General features: G+C 43.1%; 1 protein-coding gene across 3 annotated transcripts in view; it reads right to left on the minus strand.

Moving 5' to 3' along the window:
- Window positions 1-8,761: 8,761 nt before the first annotated feature.
- The window catches only part of ARMH4 (armadillo like helical domain containing 4), a 116,922-nt gene continuing 106,084 nt past the window's right edge, over window positions 8,762-19,599 (minus strand). For 2 of the 3 annotated variants that reach the window (XM_032482102.1, XM_032482103.1), the window contains exons 7-8: window positions 17,378-17,512; window positions 8,762-17,139 (exon numbers count right to left, since the gene is read on the minus strand). In XM_032482102.1, the coding sequence (XP_032337993.1) occupies window positions 17,071-17,139; window positions 17,378-17,512 (204 nt within the window). In that variant the 3' untranslated portion in view covers window positions 8,762-17,070. The remainder of the gene's footprint in view (window positions 17,140-17,377; window positions 17,513-19,599) is intronic. The other variant, XM_032482104.1, reaches the window with a different exon arrangement.

The raw sequence follows: 19,599 nt of genomic DNA on the forward strand, positions 1-19,599 counted from the left end.
CCCTCAGTGATCTGTCTCCCTGTGGGACCCAAGTAGAGCCGTAACTGCACCTTACACTGGGAGACGTGGTTGATCAGTCAAAGCCTTCTCTGCCTGAATCCTACTCACCTTGAGAAATGTATTTCTCGATTCATGCTACAGCTTGAGTCCAACTGTTGTCACTACCCAAACGCTGGACTTGATTCTATTTTGAGGGTGAAGATAGTAACTAAAATTTCGGTAACCTTTTCCATGTAAATCCCCGTAGAATTTTGTGGGCTAGGAAAGGCTTTGTCCACTGCCATAGACATGTATGTACTTTAGGTTCTTCATAAATAAAGATAATAAATAATAGCTAAAATGTTTCAGTGCTTACTGTCTACCAGGGACCAGGCTAAGCAATTCCTTATGTGACCTTATTTATTCCTTCTCTCCCTAGGACTTCATGCCCTCCCGGCTCTACCTACTCCAACCCTGCACAACTACCAATTGATAAGCTCTTGGGGAGAAGGTTCGATCATTATCCCCACCTTGTAGATGAGAAAAGAGAAGCTTAGATGAAGAAACTTGCCCAGGGTCACATTCAGGATTGGAAACCAGGCCTTTGGACTCCAAAACCTGCACTGTTAATCAACGTGTTTATAGGCTTTGAGTGAAGTAAAAGACCTGCAGTCAGTCCCTGGGGGGTTTGTTTTCTTTCTCAGTTGTTTATCCTAGATCTGAAAGGGACCACAATTGTTGTACATCTCCTTTCTTTAAAGAGGAAACTGTTGATGAATGGATTAAGAAGATGTGGTATATCAAGACAATGAAATGTTACTCAGCCATAAAAAAGAATGAAGTAATGCCATTTGCAGCAACATGGAAGGACCTAGAGATTATCATATTAAGTGAAGTAAATCAGAAAGAGAAACAAATATCATATAATGTCACTTATATGTGGAATCTAAAAAAAAATGGAAAAAAGAGACAAATTTTTTTTTAACTGAAGCACAGTCAATTACAATGTGTCAATTTCTGGTATACAGCATCATGCCCCAGTCATGCATATATATACATATATTCGTTTTCATATTCTTTTTCATTAAAGACTATTACAAGATATTGAATATAGCTCCCTGTGCTATACAGAAGAAATTTTTTTAATCTATTTTTATATATAGTGATGACATTGGCAAATCTCAGAGTACAAATTTTATTTACAAACCAGAAATAGACTCGTGGACATAGAAAATAAACTGTGGTTGCCGGGGGGAAAGGGAGGAGGGATAGATTAGGGAACAAGGACCTACTGTATAGCACAGAAAACTATATTCAATTTCTTGTAATGAGCCATAATGGAAACGAAGCTGAAAATATGTGTATGTATGTATATGTATAATGGAATCGCTTTGCTATACACCTGAAACTAATACTATAAATCGACTACACCTCAAAAAAAAATTCAGATTTTTTTTAAAAGGAGGAAACTGTCATCTCTAGGTCCCTGGATCAATTCAGAACCAAGAGAACAGGTGTTGTGATTGGCTGGGCTGGGTCCTGGGTAGGGTGGTGGAGGTAGAGGAGGATTCCCTTAGAGACACGCAGGAAATGTGAGAAAAACATGCTTGGCAGCCCCTGGCCAGAGCCGCCCGGGGTCTGCAAAGAACACACCAACTGGCCCTTCCTTGGGAAGGAATGTGATTGTCTAGCCCCTCCCCTGGGACTGCTCCCCTGAGAGGGCTTGAGTCTATAAATAAAGCCAGTCACCTCCACCAGACAGGCGAAGACTTCATCTAGCTTGACACACTGAGTATTGACAAGGCTGAAAGAAGGGTGAGAAAGAAGAGGGGGCTGCTGCCTCCTCCACCAGTATTACTCACCAGCGGTGACGAAGCGTCTACCTGTGCCACCGCCTACAGAAGCCTACCGAGATTACTCTGCAACAGGAAGCCTTCTCAACTAGAGAGCGGAGCCTCCTGGAATGAGGCTTACAGTCCCCAAAAGAAGCGTCCCTTCCTGCGGCCCAAGTGATTACCTTTAACGTAATAATCACAACAGCCAACACCCCTGGAGCATGCACTGTGGGCCCGACACTGCTCCAAGCTTTCCATGCACCATCTCATTTAATATTCATAATGAAGTAACTGCCCGTACTATTAGCATCCCCATTCTAAAGATGAGAATATCAAGGCTAACTGAAGCAGGGCTGGTGATACTGTTTGACTCAGGATACCCATTCTGCTCCCCACTCTGCACTGACCTGTGGCCCTGGGAGTCTGGCCTCTGTGACTGAGTCAGCAGGGCTTTTTCCCCTGTGGTTCCAGTTAAGCTGGGCCAATAGGAGGCACTGGCTTGAGACAGGAAACCAGGAGACGAGAGGTATGGGTATTTAATCCCACTCCTCCTTCCTGCTGGGCCGGCTTTGGCAGTGGCTAACAGAACGCAGCTCTGGTCCAGTGTTCACTACACTACAGCCCCCGCAGTGTTCAGGTAAACTGCTCCTTCCTCTTCCCCCTTCAGGCAGAAAGGTGACCATGACATCCCCTGCCAACTGTCCCTTGGGGCCTCACCATCCCTCACTGGTCACCTTAACCTTCCCCACTTTGGAAAAAAAAAATCTCTTTGCTCAACTCTCTTCAGTTAAATTCTCAGGAGCACCGTCTCCTTCCTGCGTGGACCCTGGCTGGGGCAGAAAGTGAATGTATTGCCTGTTAGCACAGCTCAGTATGGTAGAGCTGGGATTAGGATTCTCGGCAGTCTGACTCCAGAACCTACATTCTGAATCACTATCTACACTGGTTAAAACACCGAGTAAGGCCACCAGTGATGGGGAAAGAGTCCAGCTCCTGATTTCAAATCCTCTGTCCTTTTCCAGATGCTGCCATCTAGGCAAATATGGCTCACAGTCAGAACCATGCCCTGGGCCTCGCTTTCTCCCCAGACTGTCAGGGTCGCCCCAATTTCCCCAGGATGGTCAGAGCCCCTGGGAGAATGACCTGTTCAGAGGCCCAAGAACCTAATAGGGGAAGCCATTCTCTGACCCGGGCCAGGCCCATCCTCCCACTTGTCACCCAGCCGTTAGCCAAACTCAATCACCCCTGTGGGATCTAGACGGGTTTCAGTGCCCCTCCTGCCCCTCTGCGGCCCTGTCCCTTACCCACACCCTGTGGAAGTCAAGTCCAAATGCCCCCAAAGCTCTGGTGAACCCCATTCCCACCCTGGCTCCGAACTCTGGCTTCAGCTGAAATAACTGTGTCTCCACTCTCCATCCCAGATCCGAGTTGGTGTTCTGGGTCACGCTAACCCAAACACAAAACTTAGCCCTCTGTTTGATTTTCACAGACTTTTCGTAAGGTGTGTGTACATTTAGTAGACCTTCCCCTGAAGCAACACAAACACCTTCAATCAAGCATTAAACATCCTCGTCTTTAAAAGACCTTTGGACACTCTCCCACCATGGACTCGCCACTGGCTGCTTCTTGCCACACGGAACCCAAGTGGCCACTGTCTTGCCCGCTTCTCCCTGCCTTTTTCTCTTCTTTCCAAGAATAAGAAGCAGGGCAGTTTAATTGTTTTCTTTGTTACTTTGGCTTCTGCACCTTCTTCAACTCAGAATAGCTTTTTAATGCATTTCCTTTAACAGAGCACCCTCTCCCTCCATAAGAAAAATTGTGGGAACAGCTGCTAAATCAGTAGTCACCCTGTCACCCATCAAGGTAGACGGTCACCTGCATAATGCAATTGGAAGTTGCTGCACCTAACTGTGCAGACTGGAAGTCTGGGGGAAAGATGCATATGATTTCACCGCAAGCAAAGAGAGTGAATTGTGACGAATCCGAAGGCACAAAGCACCACAGAGCCTGGTAGAGGGTAAACAGCCCAGGATGCAGCCCGAAGACCCATTTGGGCCTCTCTCTTTTCTACTAACTGGGTGGAATCAGGCCAGCGATGTCATCTTTCTGAGCTTTCGTTGCTGCTAAATTTGAGAACAATCTACTAAATCAGTAACTCTCAGAATGTGGTTCCTAGACTGGCAGCACCACCTGGAAACTTGTTAGAAAGGCAAATTCTCAGTCCCCACCCAGACCTACTAATGAGAAACTCTGGGGGAGGGGCCCCCTGTACTTTAAGAAGCCCCCAGGTGATTCTGATGCAGGCTCAAGTTTAAGAACTATTGTATTAACTCTCTACCGTCTGCCCACCTACTGAGAGCAGATGTAGAAGCATTTTCTGGACCATGGAGTCCTGGATGCACTGTAGAATCTCCAGGGAAGTTTTAACAATACCAGTGTACAAGCACCTAACTCAGTCCAATTAAAGCAGAACCCCCAGGGATAGGGCAGGGGCGGGTTAGTTCTGAAAGCGCCAGTGTACAGCCAGGTTTAGAAGCACGATGCTAAACTCTAGGCAGCTATTAAGACGTGAAGTACTGCCATCCTGGTGGTGTTTTTCTCCCAAGTCAGGCGAAACAATTAATGGCCTTTCCTTCTAGTCAGGAGAAAGGGCAGGGGGAGAGGGGAACAGTCATGTTTGAAAGTGACAGAATACTTTATAGTAGCTGAAACCGGTCCGTGAACACTTCTAAGATCTGTGCCTTAGGCATGAAGTAGCAATTGGCATTTTCTAGACGATAATTTTAAAGAAACATGGAGAGGTTTAAGTCAGCTGAGTCAAGCATAAACTTACCTTGACACTGAGTGTGTTTTGATTAGTAATCTCGAGGAAAAGAAGCTCCTTTGAAATGAGCCATATTAAAACAAACAAATATCCTCATACAGCATGCCGAGCTCCCACCTGCCTGCAGTTAGAACCAGGTCAAAAACGCTCAGAGCACAGCTTCTGTCCATCCCCTCCGAGTGCAGCCAGTCAGACATGTGTTTGAGAACGATGTCGAACTTTCCACTCACTTGCCCTCTTCTCTCGTCCCTTCCCTGCTTTCTCTGTCTCATCACTAGCTGGCTGTGGGACTCAGGCCAGCCATGCCAACTTTCTGAGCTTTCACTTCTTCATCTACTAAATCAGTGATTTTCTAAGTGCAGTCCGCAGACCAACAGCATCAGCATCACCTGGGAACTTGTCAGGAATGCAAATTCTCAGACCCCAGCCAGACCTACTGAATCTGAAACTCCGGTGTGGGACTTGGTGGTCTGGGTTTTAAGAAGCCCTCAGGTGATTCGAATGCACATTCAAGTCAAAGAACTATTGTTCTCAAATATTGTTATGAAGCGTTCTCTCACCAACGTCCTTGTATGGTATCATTTGGTGGCCAGTATTCTCCCCCAGATGTCCAAAGCCCTCAGACTCCCTTTACTCACCTCCCTGAAACATGGTCAGTTTTTAAGACGTTTGTCCCTGTTCGTTCCCTCTGTTTTGAATGCTCTTCCCAGTGGCTTCTTCACATCTCTCAGGTGACGGCACTATATAAAGGAAGGGCCACCTAATACCCTTTATCCCAGCACACTCTGTGTTTCCTTTACAACATTACTTACTATATATTATCATTTTATTTGCATATTTTAATCTCTCTCCCCCACCTTAATTGTGAGCGTATGAAGTAGGGACCATATTTATTTAATCTGCTGTATCCCCAGAACTGATCTTAGTGTGCCCAGCATGGCCAAAACTATCCAACAGAACGTTCTATGATGATGAAAATGTTCTACGTCCACTGTCCAGTACGGTAGCCCCTAGACACATGCGGCTACCTGGGCACTTGAACAAGGCTAGTATGACAGAGAAACTGAATTTTAATATTTAATTTAATTTTAATTAATTTAAATTTAAATAACCATGTGTGACTATTTCCCAACATAGTGAATAGCACAGTTCTAGGCACTCAAAAAAAGAAAGTGTATTGAATGGATGAATGAATGAATGCTGTTTTTTAAATTTGCCATTATCTGTAAAAATATATTCATTGACTTTAATTTGTACAACTAGCTTGCCTGCCAAAAATTTGTTTTTTAATCTACTTTAGGTAGGAACTATATCTTCCCCGTTTTAATGAAATTATTTTTAAGATGTCACCAGCAACTAGTAAAAACTTAGCTGGGAGTGAGGAAAAAAGGTTGACACTACGCATAATACATCGGCCTTGAATGGAAAATGGAGTTATTCCTTTCATAGGCGCTTTGTGGGGCAGGGACCCCAAGGCGTAATCAGTGGTCTCTTCCTACCTCTGATGGACTCTGCTTACAGCCCTGACAAGGCTGCCTATAAACTCGAGGACTGCTGAGGACAGAGGAAACTGGGTCTCCTCTCTGTCTGAGGAGATATGGTGAGGTGAATGGAAGGAATACCACCCGCAGTGTTTAGAGGACAGCTCATCTTAGAAAGTCACTGAACCTCTCTGAGCCTCAACTTCCTGCTCTGTAAAATGGAGACAATAACGCTTACCTCACATACTAAATATGTCAAATGTTTGGCATGTGAAATGTGTTAGCTATTTCATGGACAAAAACTGAACAAGTCCAAGAGAAATCTCTCTACTGGAAAGTTCGTTTCTCTCTCAAAAACATCCCCATCCTCTACTTTTTGAACATAGTCAGCCCTCAGCGAACCTTATCCTGACCCGGTTTTTCCTGTTTGTTTATCTTCAACACTCTTAGGTTGTCCCTTCGTCTTCAAGACTCTTAGGTATAAAATTTCACACTTCAGGGAATACTCATCATTATTTTGGTTAGTGCTAGAGGGTTTGACATACTGTAAAGTCCCCTTGCTCAGATGTACTGGATATAGCCACAGCCTAAACGTCCTTTTCTTTAAAATAAAGGAGTTAGGCTAAAATGAGATCCAAGGATTCTTCCAGCTCTGAAATCACTATATCCTCTGGTTACAGAGTTTCTAACAAGGAAGCATGTGGCCTAAATGTGTCATCTTCATTATTAGAGATATTATGGTACCAACCTGGGCTCTGATGTCCTGAAATCCTCCTGCAGTTAAATACCAGATCACAGCTTGGCTACTCTCTCTCACTGTCTTAGTCTGAGCTCTCCCCAAAATGGAACCTGAGACAAAGGCTTAAATGAAGTACTTACTTGAAAACATGATGTCAGGGAACAGGAATATAGATAGAGGAGTGAAGAGTGAAGGAGGGAAAGGATTGTCTAGGGTGCATCATCAGGTTGGCCGCTGTCAGGGGTGACAAGCTCCCACTCTCACCGGATTTCTGGGGAGCCTTATAAGTTCCAACTGAAAACTGTCTGCTTGGGAGAGAGAAAAGGGAAGCATGTTCCTGTCCATCCCCATTCCCACTGGCCAGGGATGGCCCCACACATGTCAACTCCCTCGTGCTGTGAGTTTCACATGCCTGAGCCATGATCTGGTTCCCATGGTACGGGGTCAGGACATTCCAGCATCAGGAGCATGACAGGACCGCAGCACAAGGCTGGCCTCCGTCGGGCTGCACCCAGACAAAGCTGCTTGAAGCGTGCACAGAACTGGTGACCACAGCAGCAGTGCGAGCGAGAGGATATGGAGTGTGGCAGAGGCGGCGTCTGCACAATCCACTTCTTTCTCCTGTTGTGCCTGCTCCACCCCGTTTGTATTCACTCCATTGTAGATAGTCCCCTTCAAGCTGGCGACCAGCCACAATCTCTGCAAAACAGTTGTTGCTGTTGCATCTGATCCCAAGACCAGCATAATCTTCTTCATCTTCGTCCTCCATCACTCACTTAGGTTGCTCTTACCCTTGGCCAGCATCTCGGTCTAGGTGGCTTGCTCGGAGGGGGACCTTGAGTATCAGAGTTTCAGCACAATATACAGATAAGAGACTCCCGAAACACTGCCATAGAGGCATTCCTTAAGCTTTCATAACATTTCTCAGCCACCTCAATTCTTAAAATTACCACAGCTCCCATACTGTTTAAGGACCACCGCTACCAGACAACCTGATGCCTCTGCCTGGACCCCATCCCAGTCCTCTACCAGTCTTAATCATTGGGACACTTCTGGCCAGGAATGGGGTCCTTATCACCTCTGACGGGTGGCCTCACTCCAAAATCCCAGTCCCAGCGATTGCAGCCTGGGTTCCCTGGAAGCAGAGCCTGGGACAAAGTATTACATGCAGGTCGAGTGAAACAGGGAAGGAAGAAAGTCAATACAAGGATGAGTTTTCAAGGTTCACTGCAACAGACAACAGTACTCCCTCCTGAGGAACACGCTAAAGAGTCTCATGAGATGAACCTGAGAACCGGCTACACGAGCAGCAAATGTTACGAAGAGTGAGCTCTTCAGAGATTTAATCAGTTTGCCAAATGCTTACACCAACCTCTTTTAATCTGATAACACTTTATGAATAAGAATTTACTTTCACACCCAAAGAAAATATCTTTAGAATACAGTTCATAGGGCTTTATCGTGTGCTTTATTTAATTTCATGTCCTACTCTGCACAAGAAATTTGGAGGAATATGGGCTAGTGGAGATGCTTACAGAGGTCTTGCTCCAATGCGCCACTGGCTTTCATTAACTGTTTTTAAAGATCTTTAAGATTTTTCTTAAAATACATAAAACTAAGACAATAGCATCATTTAGTGGAACAAATCCTGTTGTATCAGCTTGTGCTCACTTTCATTTGAGACACTTTAAAGCTAAAAGGAATGGAGGGAGGTTGAAAGAAGTTGGTCCATTGGAGACAAGGAAGGGAAGTGTGAAAAGCTGTGACTCCTCTTTCTAAGAAAGACAGAGAGAAGAAAACAATGGACATAGCAGGGGATGTTTGCTCACTTACCTTCAGCCAACAGCAATCAAACACAGAAAATATGAGTGCACTATAAAAATAATTGACACAAAAATGCTAGTTAAATTCAAAAAAGTTGACCCGAACGAGCCTTTAATCAATTTAGATCATCATCATAAGTGTATTTTTCCCCAGTATTTCTCACAATACTGCATATCATCTACATTCATGGTTATTTGGTCTTAGCATCTAATTATAAAAGCTTACAATTCTGCTTCAGTTGCACATGCAAAGACAGAAAACCATTCTCTAATCCCTCAGGGCACAAGGCTATGACATTGGTCCACTGGCATTGTGTTCATGGAGAATTTTCTTCTTTCAACTATGTTTTCATTTGTATCACATGGAAGGGTCCTGAGGTCACTGGGCCGTCATGGGCAGTCAAATATCAAGTAAATCTTAATGAGAAAGAAACCGCTTGTTCATCAAATGCAGCTTCAGGATTTTCACAAGCCCTTTTCTCTCTCTTTATTCCTTTTAAAACAATCATGAGAAATTGTAGCTATAGGGAGGCGACAAGATAGCATGTAAATTATAATCCTGATTTTGTGTAAAGTGTGTGTATACAACATAACTACACAGAGAAAAAGATTAGAAAAATATAGACCAAAATGTTAACAATGGTTATATCTGGGGGGTGAGGCTGAAGTGATCATTATTTCCTTCTTACGCCTTTCTGCATTTCCTCAGCTCTTCACTGTTGCCCTGAGCCGTCCAGAATCCAGCCTTGTGTTGATACAGCAACCGTGAAAACCTTGCTTTATTTTTCATATGCTAAAGAAGATAAAGTACTCGATAATCATCCGTGACAACTGTCAAAAGGCCACAGAAACACTCAGGATGGGACATAGAACCCCCCTTGCTCATGAGAGTTTCCAGGCTGCACATCCAATGCCCAGCATCATCCTCACATGGTCCAGCCTTGAGAGAAGCTTCTTGGATTTGTTTTCAAGGAAAACAAAATCCTGGGGGAGCAGGAGGTGGGGGAATTGGATAAAGGTGGTCAAAATGTACAAGGTTCCAGTTACAAGAAAAATAAGTACTGGGGATGTATGGTACAATATGACTATAGTTAACACTGCTGTATGATATGTATGAAAGTTGCTAAGAGAGTGGATCCTAACAGTTCTCATCATAAGGAAAAAATTGTGACTACATGAGGAGATGGATGTTAACTAAACTTACAGTAATCATTTTGCAGTATATGCATGTCAAGTCATTGTGCTGTACACCTTCAACGTATACAGAGCTGTAAGTCAACTATAGCTCAGTAAAACTGGGGGGAAAAGATTAGAAAGCAGTTCCATAAATGTATAAAATTGGTTCTTAAGAATGATAAATGATTTCATTTCCTTAAAAAAAAAAAGATAAAAACAGGATCGTAAGTTTTGGTTCTCATGCCAAAGAATAAGAAACTCTCCTGTTAGTCTTCACAAAGCCAGGGAGTCAATCAGATCCTAGATAGTAACTCATACCTGGGGCTCAACCAAAGTAACATAACCACCTGAAGGTATCTGGAGGGTTTACCCAAATGTTTAAGTTTAAATTTAACATTTTTTCTTTGGAACCTACTATTAAAAGCTACAGAGAATGACCACATACTCACACACACTGTAGAAAGTTAAAGCTGCCTGCACGTCTTTGGCAGGCTTGTGGGTTATTTTTCTCAGGCTGGATCTGCTGGGATGACACAGGGTCAGTGCCTCTGGAAGACGGGACCCTAGACTCCATGATACCTGCCGGGCCTCTGAAGTGCCATGACCCTGGTCAGCTTCAACCACTGTCTTTTCCCTCATCCCCACTTCTAACCAACCCCCAAGTCCCTAAACTCCTCTGGAACCCATACTCCCCTTCCACATCTACTCCTGCAACCTTGGTCCAGGTCTGCCCAGGTCATGGTCATCTCTCACCTGCATTGCTGCACCACCCTTGACTCTTCACTAACCTTGCCAGTTCAGCCCTGATCGTATCACTTCTCTGCACATCCCTTCCATGACTTTCTAAATGCCCTCAAAATAAAGTTGTAATTCCTTTGGCATGACCTCATATTTCACACTGTATGTTCCCACAACCCCAACTCCAACCCTCACCTCCCTAGTGTCCCCAGCACTCCAGCCATCCTGAACTACTTGATCCCTCACTGCTGGATCTGACACACATGGATCCCCTGGCTGGAGCACTCATCTCTACTCAATCCTCCGGCCTCAGGTTTGATGCTACTGGCTCTGGAGAAACATCTCCAATCTTGGCAGGGTTAGATGCTACTTTTCTACCCCTCATTGTGTCCCTGTGATGAAACAGCCCATTTGCTCCCTCCTTCACTAGTCCATAAGCTCTTTCTGGTGATGGACTGTGTTTTACTTTCTCAGCTCTTAACACAGTCAGATACATAAAAGACATTCAACAAATACTGATTCCATGAGAAGCAATAACATCATAGTGCTCTTGGTTTACCACAGATAGAATCTTCAACCATCCTCACTCCCCTTGACACAGACCTTCGGGATATGATCAGTTCAATAACAGGACCATTCCAGATTTCTCCTCCTTTCCTTCATCTCTTACACAAGGAGAAATAAGGGAAACTGATCACTGGAGGTTCTGTATCAAGAGTCCTTTTTGGAAGAGAAAAGGCTTGAATCATCTGTTATCCAAATATCTTTCCTTTCTGCAGGATTGTCCTTATAGTTTCCTACATGTAGATTTTGGTCTGTCTGGTCATGAAAAAGTCTGAAACTACATAAACTCTGTGGCTGCGCTGTGAGACATAAAATTAGAGGAACGTCTCAAATGCGATCAGTTCCTTCCTTCACTTCATTGTGAATTAGGAATAAAATACTGAGATGCACAGGACAGTGGTTAATAAAAACCCACCTGATACCAGATTCAGACTTTTAAGACCAGAACAAATGACGTCTTCGTCTCAGAGGCAATAAAATCTCCAAGTGCACGCTCCCATTTGCCTTCCATTCTGCTTGCTCTCTGTTCCTTTAGCTACGAACCTTGAGGAGAAGAGGATTTCTCCCCCTGCAGTTACTTCTGTTTCTACTCTTTCTCAGTTCCTCCACCCCTAGGCCACAAAAATTTCACCTCTGAGCAAAATCAGTCTTGAACTTTGGATCTGGAGACTGAAATATTAGGGTGAGAATGTATATTCAATTTTTATTTATTTATTAAAAATTTTTTTTAAAAAAATGTTTACTGGTTTTAAAAAACTTTTTTTTTTGTTTTTATTTTGTGGGGGGTAATTAGGTTTATTTATTTGTTTGTTTTTTTAATGGCAGTACTGGGGATTGAACCCAGGACTTCCTGCATGCTAAGCATGGGCTCTGCCACTGAGTATACCCTCCTCCTATAAATTATTAACGATTATCATTATATTATTGCTCATGCTGCCTTTTGAGGAGGGAAAGTGAGATCTTCGCTTTAATGAGTGGACTATTTGAGAGGATTTTTTTTTTAACCCAAAATTTGGGTGTGTTTTTAAGCAAACTAGAACAAAGGAATGTATGATTTGTTTTTTTCTTTTGCTGCTGTTTACTAGGGGAAATTTCTTCCTTCCTCCCTCCCTCCCTCCCTTCCTCTCTTATCCTATATACACATAGTAGAAATCTGGGCTAATTAATAGGGAGTTAGATACCTAAAATAGAACCCCAGTGCATTTATACAGCTAACAGTGACTTACAACATAAGTGCTGATTATTCTTTCTGCATGTAGAACTTAAGCAACAGAATTATGTTTCCAGCTATGTTGACAGAGAAAATAATCAGATGTCTCTCCTCAGTCCATCCCCAGCTTATCAGTTTAATGGCTTCCTCCCAAAAGGAGGTGTGTAATGGGGGGGGGGGTGCTACATGTACAAATGATGAGCATTTAGTAAGTCAACAGCATTATTTTGTTTTCAAATTATTTCCTATTCCTAGAAATTTATATTCAGTCACTTGAACTCTGCATAATTACAAGAGATATTTAACTGAGCTTAAGCTTATTTAAAGTAACCAAGCTCCTTCCATCTCATTGATCTTAGATTTCAATTCCCTCCCACCCATGTCTCTTCTACCTGGTGCATAGCAATTTTCTTTGACAGAGAGGATGGAGACATATAGATTGGTGTAGATTTATGGCCCCTTCCTCTGCTAATGGTCCACCTCATTTGCATTCTTCTCACTCATCTTTATCATTTTTTCCAAGTATCGGTGCATTCACAACTTCTGCCTCCTCTAGCACATTCTAATGTTTTGTGCCATTTTTACATCTGCTTTGTACTATGATTTTTTCCTCCATATTCTACTCATAGTTCTTCCCTTGTAACCATACCTTCACATATGCTAAAAAAGCAGAGATTTTTTTCCTTCGGTGGTAATCCTGCCTTTTCAGATTTCCTGTAGTCATAACAAAGCCTATCTTGCCAAAAGGCCATGCAGGTAAAACCTTGTGCCAAATACCGTATCTTGTTCCCTGAAGCTCCTTTTTGGCAGCTGGTAGAAACATGGATGACTGACATCCACAGAAATCACAACGCCAATGGGTGCTTTGATGCTTCTCCCTCAAGTTGTGGGTGTGATTCCGCAAAAGTGTTTCTAATCGGACTTCCTCATGAAGAGGATGTCTGACGGAGCAGGGAGACAGGCACTGGGCATCTCTCTATGACATTTAGACTTTTAAGTCTTAGCCTTTTAAAAAATAATAATGAAATAAAGGGCCAGCTTTGACTGACCATGCTAAGACTACTTTAAATACATTCTAAAACTGCTTTAAATTTTCCCCCAAAATATATTTGACCTGTGTAAGAGTTACAGGTCCTTTAAGAAACTATTTCTGGAAGGCTGCACCGAAGGCAGTTCACGAGCTGAAGCCAAGGCTGAGGCATTGCTGAGGGAATCTGTTTCCCTGGGATACTAATTCACTCCAAATATTGTACATAAATTAAGCCAGCAGCTACTGAAAGAAGTAATTTACGGGAGAGGAAACACTAAAGAGATTTAAAAGAAAGGAACTGTCTTCTAAGTAGAGAAAAAGACATCAGGGGCCCAGGAGGAACCCTTCTCTCTCCATCCCAGCCTTCTACTTGTTCTCTAGAAGCTTCCACTCCCTCCTCATTCCTTCCGTTTTCCGTTCTCCACTGTGGCAGGTGGAACTGACTGGCTCGCTGACTAGGGGAAGGGTCTCTCCCGCAGGCACCTGCTCTTTCCTCGTCTTTTTAATAAGGAAGCTGCTCTCTGCATACATGCTCTCCTGGTTGTGTCCTCAACCTTCCCTCTCTCCCTGGTGCTGCAGTGGGACACCTGCAGTTCTGAGAGGTAAGTCCAGTTCAGGGAGGAAGGGGTCAGACACTGACTACCAGCCCCACCCCCCTTCCTGACAGCTTTGCTGTTAAATGTTTTTTTTTCCAATTTTTAAAATTGACATATAGTCAATTTATATTGTTGTATAAATTTCCTTTTTTAAGCTTTTTTTATTTTTTAATGAAGGTCCTGGGGATTGAACCCAGGACCTTGTGCATACTAAGCATGTGCTCTACCACTGAGCTATACTCTCCTCTCTAGTGGTTAAATCTTCTAAGCTGAGTTTTTATAATAAAGAGTTGATTTTTTATTTTCAAAATGCAAATATAAGCATAGAAATCTCTTATTTTAGGTAAACCCATCAATGCCTGATTTACTACTTTTAATCAGGACAGTGTAACCACTGGCTGGCACCTCCACTGGGGGCAGTACCCCTAATCCTAGGTTTATTCAGAACCTGACAACCTTTTCGTTCCTCTGAATAACCTAAACCAACCACTGAAAATCACTGTTCCCCAGCCACCGGCAGCAAGGAAAACAGCCAAAATAAACACACCAGTCGATCCACCCACAGAACCGTCCACTCGACCCAGGAGTTTCAGTGGGTTTGTACAGACATCCGCTGGGATCTAAGTGCCCTCTTTTTCTTTAAACAGTTACCTGTTCCCAAAAAGGGCTGCAGAGACATTTCTGCTTAGGTCTAAATGCACATACATGTCATTCCCATAGCCCTCTGGATAAATGAAAATATGTGTCGTCATTTGGGGCTTTGTAGATACCATAGTCTGAAGGTTCAACCTACTAGCCTTGGTCTAGTTAAAACTACAGACTAAGAGTTAGTGGCTGTTAGTCTCCCCCATGTGATGCTGGATGAAGCTGCCTATTGTCTGTTCTCTATAAACAGCTTGTCAAGGATCCAAAGACAGTATTGCCACATCATATTCAGCTCCTCCTAACTTCAGGGACACTTCCAGCAAAGGGCTGCTCTTAGAAAAGGCAAATGTCCCCTATGCAGTATCAGGCTGTCCACTCATGAAACTACAAGTTCCTGGAGATGCATGGCTCTGAGTTCTTTTTTCAAAACCTGACTTTGAGCTTGTCTGTCGGTTGCTAACTTCTATTTGACTACACGGAGCTTTTCATTTCAATTGATAAATCCCACCCATCTGCTTACATCTCCTGGCAAAAAAAAAAATAAATATAAATAAAATTATTTGATGAAAACATTCTTGTAAACCAGCTATCCATCATGAATAAAGTCAAGAAAGGTTTCTCTACTGAAATGTATGTGATTGTAAAGGCAATAGCTGAGGTGGGAAAAGGAAAAAATCTGTGTGTGTAGGAGAGAAATTAGGCATTGTTCCTTTAATAAGGGCAGAAACTTGTATGACATGTTCCTTGGCCAAGCAGCTACTTTCCTTAAAACCCTGGTTTTAAACAAAGACTCTGAAATGTAACCTCCAAAGTACATGGAAAGGGCATTGAGCTGAAGATAGGGGTGCATGGTTTTGAGTCCAAGTGGGTTCCAGTACTGATTCTTCCTGGGTATAATTTTGGGGGTTTTTTCTCTTTTCTTTTTTTGTTTTTCGTCTTTCTTTCTTTCTTTTCTTCTTTCATTTTTTTCCTTTTCTTTTTGTCTTCCTCTATTTTTTTGGGGGGGATAATCATTTCACTTTTCAATTCTGTCTTCAGTCAAGTGGGAGAATAGAAACATCTGTCCTACCTCACACAGTAGCTGTGCAGAATAACTGTGCAGCTTGCCTCGAATGCATTGGAGCAGGCTCCAATAACTGTGAACAAGTTCTCCACGGTGCCAAGCACTATGGACAACATTATTAGTAACTTTTATTCTTCCACACAAATGAGCCAAATCTTTACCCAAATCCTCAGCTTCCTGAAAGTCCCAAATACACAGGTTCAAAAGACAGGACAAGGAATTCCATTCTAAGGGAAATGAGAAATGATCTAACAGAGTCCAACATCTCCCAAAGTGAGACGCCCTGAGAGAGGCTGGTTTTTCTTAAGTTCCATCACTTTCCAGGACTCTGGCCACTGTGCCTGCTCCTACCACAGAATGTCTGTTTGTCTAATAAAGCCAAATAAGGGCCAATGGCAGCCCAACAACTCCATGGCCAAGACCACAGATGCAGAAAAGCAACACTCTGAATAATTCAGAATGGTGGCCACACAAGCAGAGAGCCAAATGGCAGAGATAAACGCTCAGGGAGCTTACCCACCCTCTTTTTCCTCTTGATTTCTTCCCCATTTCTTTTTGACAACGTCCAATGAAACACAAAAAGGACACCTCTGAATGATAAACTTGTGAGAGTCTATTGATAGGTCTGTCGGACTCCATTACACTACTTAAGAAAGCAAGCTTACATTAAGACTGAGAGTCAATTTAATGCATTTTTTTCTGGTGCATTTTTTTCTTTGCCAAGAATCAGAATAAAAGGGCAGGGGGGAAATACTAAAACCAGGAGACTCCAGTACATAATGCAAGGTCCAGACAAATCTATATATAATCCTAATGCGTTGAGAGATCTTCTTACAGAAAAAGATTTCATTCGAAGTTGCTGCTAGTTTTGATGCAAACGTAAATGCAAATGCCATGGCCCACAAGCCTAGGGATTCCAGTAGGCAGAGCATGGTCATAACAAGTTGTTCTTTGTTAAGATTTCTATTTCAGAGTCAAGTGTGCCTTGGCAGCAATAATCGCTGTGCCTAATGCAGGTAATCCGAACCGAGGAAAAGACACTGTGGAAAAATACCAAATATTTACTCAACCTAACCTAGCAACTCCTACTCAACAACACGTGCGCTGCAGATTTATAAGTTGGAGCCCATGGTTGTGGAAAATTCACTACAGGATAAAAACAAACACTGCGTATGGCAGTTCCTATACAGCAAGCCTCTTCTGCTCAGTCTAAGAAAACTCTACTTACTACCCAGCAGATAATGAGAGTGACGGCCTAACACCCCTAAGGTGGCAGGACTTTTCTCTTTTTTTTTTTTTTGCCCCCTCCCCAAATAAAAAGTCAAATAATAACATCGTTGAATCTCCCAGTTAAACTCCAGTCCAATTCAAAACTCATCTTCAGAGCTGTCGGCTAAGAGCATTACTCGATCTTGCATGCTGTTGAATTCTCTCTGCTGGGGAAAGAAAACAGAAAAGTATTAACTCCTGCCACAGAGCAAAGCTGAGAAACAGGTCCCCTTTAACCGAACATGAACAGATGAAGCCAAGGGAGCAGCTGCGGCAGCTAATCCGAACCACTGGGCACGTCCCTACCATTCATGCATCATTAAGTACCATGTGCTTTATTAAGCAAATTAGAAAAGCGAAGAACGTTCCGCCACTGATCAGGTTTTGCTGTTGCTGATTCCATACCTTTCTTTTATGCCTTTTGAAGCCATTTCTCCTTCGGCGATTCATAACCTTAATGCTGTAGAGCGCTCCCAAGATGAACAAGGCTCCAGCTATCCCAACCCCTACAGGCACCAGCATCCCAGACATATAGCCAGCCTGCAGAGGAAAGAAAATATGCATTAGGATGCTAAACAGACTGCTGCCCTGGGTTGCCCAGGCCTGCTGGATGGCAGCAGGTTGTTAGACCCTTTGAATTCTCCTGTCTGCCTTGTGATAAAACAGCACCTGGAATAAAGTGACTTTTTAGGGAGAAGGCAACCCAAGAGCAGATAGGGCGATTTGGAAATTATTTTTTAATTGAAATAGAGTCAGTTACAATGAGTCAGTTTCTGGTGTACAGCACAATGTCCCAGTCATGCATGTATACATACATATATTCATTTTCATATTCTTTTTCATTAAGGGTTTTTATAAGATATTGAATATAGTTCCCTGTGCTATACAAAATAAATTTGTTTTTTATCTATTTTTATATACAGTGGTTAACATTTGCAAATCTCAAACTTTGAGATATTTCAAACACTTAGAAGAAGTACTGAAATAAATCAGCCAGACCCAGTGGCACCTCCAGCCACTTGCTTATGCACATTTGTCAATTTCAGGTTTTGGTGACAGAAGTATAATTTGTATTAAAGATGGATGAAGTAAGCCTCTGAGAATGCCAGGACTATTAAAATGCTATAAATTGGAAATATCAGCCTGAGTCGAGCTCCAGGGTGGGTGGAGTGCCCTCTGGAATACTGTGTTTCCTGGAGGGCGAATGGAGAGCCTTGACTTTGATGGTCCCTCTCTCAGAATCTTAGCTGCATCACAGTAAGAAAGGAAGAAGCAAAGTGCTGTGTGTGACTGAAAAGGGAGAGCTTCTGGAGACAACAGGGCGAGAAGGACCTTCAGAGAAAAGAGGAAGGCTGTTAGCATTCGAGCAGAGGCAGAAAAGACAAGGGCGAGGAGAGAGCTGCACACAAGGTGGGTGGGCTTGTTTATACGAAAGGAAAATCTGTCCAATGGACAACACCAAAGTTGAGGGCTGGGAGGGAACTCTGAGTGTCCCCGGCCCCAAAGAAAAGAAGTGGCAGAGGAGGGACAAAGACCACTGCCAACAGCACTGGTATCTTCCAAAGAGCCTGGAGGTTCAAACCCATGTGGGTCTCCAACATCCCCAAGGTGTCACTATGGATATCTCGGTCCTAAGACAGCAGCGTGATTGCCACACATCCCTGGGCTTGGGTAGGTAGCTCAGGACCAACCCAAGCTCGGGGTAGGGCCATCCCTTTGTCTTGACACCTACGGGCTAGAGGAATATGAAATAACTGGAGCCCTTTCATGGGCAAACATGACACTGGTTTGCCTTCCACGATGGGCTCCTCTAGAAAACTACCCAGACAAAACACAGAAACAATGAACAATGTTTAAAGCTGTAATAAGTACTTTAGATAGGCATTATGGGGGGGAGGGGTGTGAACCAAGAGTCTGTTCATTTATTTGACTATTTTGAAAACTATTAATATAGCACAAACTATTTCTAGTATCTTTCAGAATGAGCCCAAAACAGAGGACAAAAAAATAAAAGTCTTTTAAAAAGCGCTGAAGTAAGCAGGCTGCGATGCTTTCCCACCAGTTCTAGAAGTAAATCAAAGGCACAGACAAGACCTTACAAAACTGCAGCGCCCTCTTCTGGTCCACAGCCAGCTCACTCACTGGTTCTGTTTTCCAGAGTCTTGAGTCAGAGCAGAATATGGAAATTTTTCCATTAATTTGAGAACAAGAGCATTGTTCCTCAGCATACTAAGTGTTTCTCCCCAAGAAACAAAGCCCAGTCATTTTTCAACAAATTTATATGCTTTGCAGAAACCCAAATTTTTTCTAAAGTTCTTCCAGAGCTCGGTAAGACTTATGGAAAGTCTGTAATTTTCCACGTGGGAAAACGCTGGACAGCCGCAAAGTTTTGGTGCTCTCACCAGAACTATGAATTTGTTTTTTACATCACCACTCCCAGTGCATGGAAATATATGTATATGTTGATGTATGGTCAACTTTAAGCCCAGTAGATGAGACTTTACAGAGCTGTATGTTTGAAGGATGATATTTGAGCTTTTGGAAGTTCAATCTGAACAACCTCTGTGTGGGTCTCCTCACACTACATAACTCAACCCCACACCAAAAACATGAATATTACAAAATGT

Source organism: Camelus ferus, chromosome 6 (genome assembly GCF_009834535.1).
Source record: "Camelus ferus isolate YT-003-E chromosome 6, BCGSAC_Cfer_1.0, whole genome shotgun sequence".
Taxonomy (NCBI): domain Eukaryota; kingdom Metazoa; phylum Chordata; class Mammalia; order Artiodactyla; family Camelidae; genus Camelus; species Camelus ferus.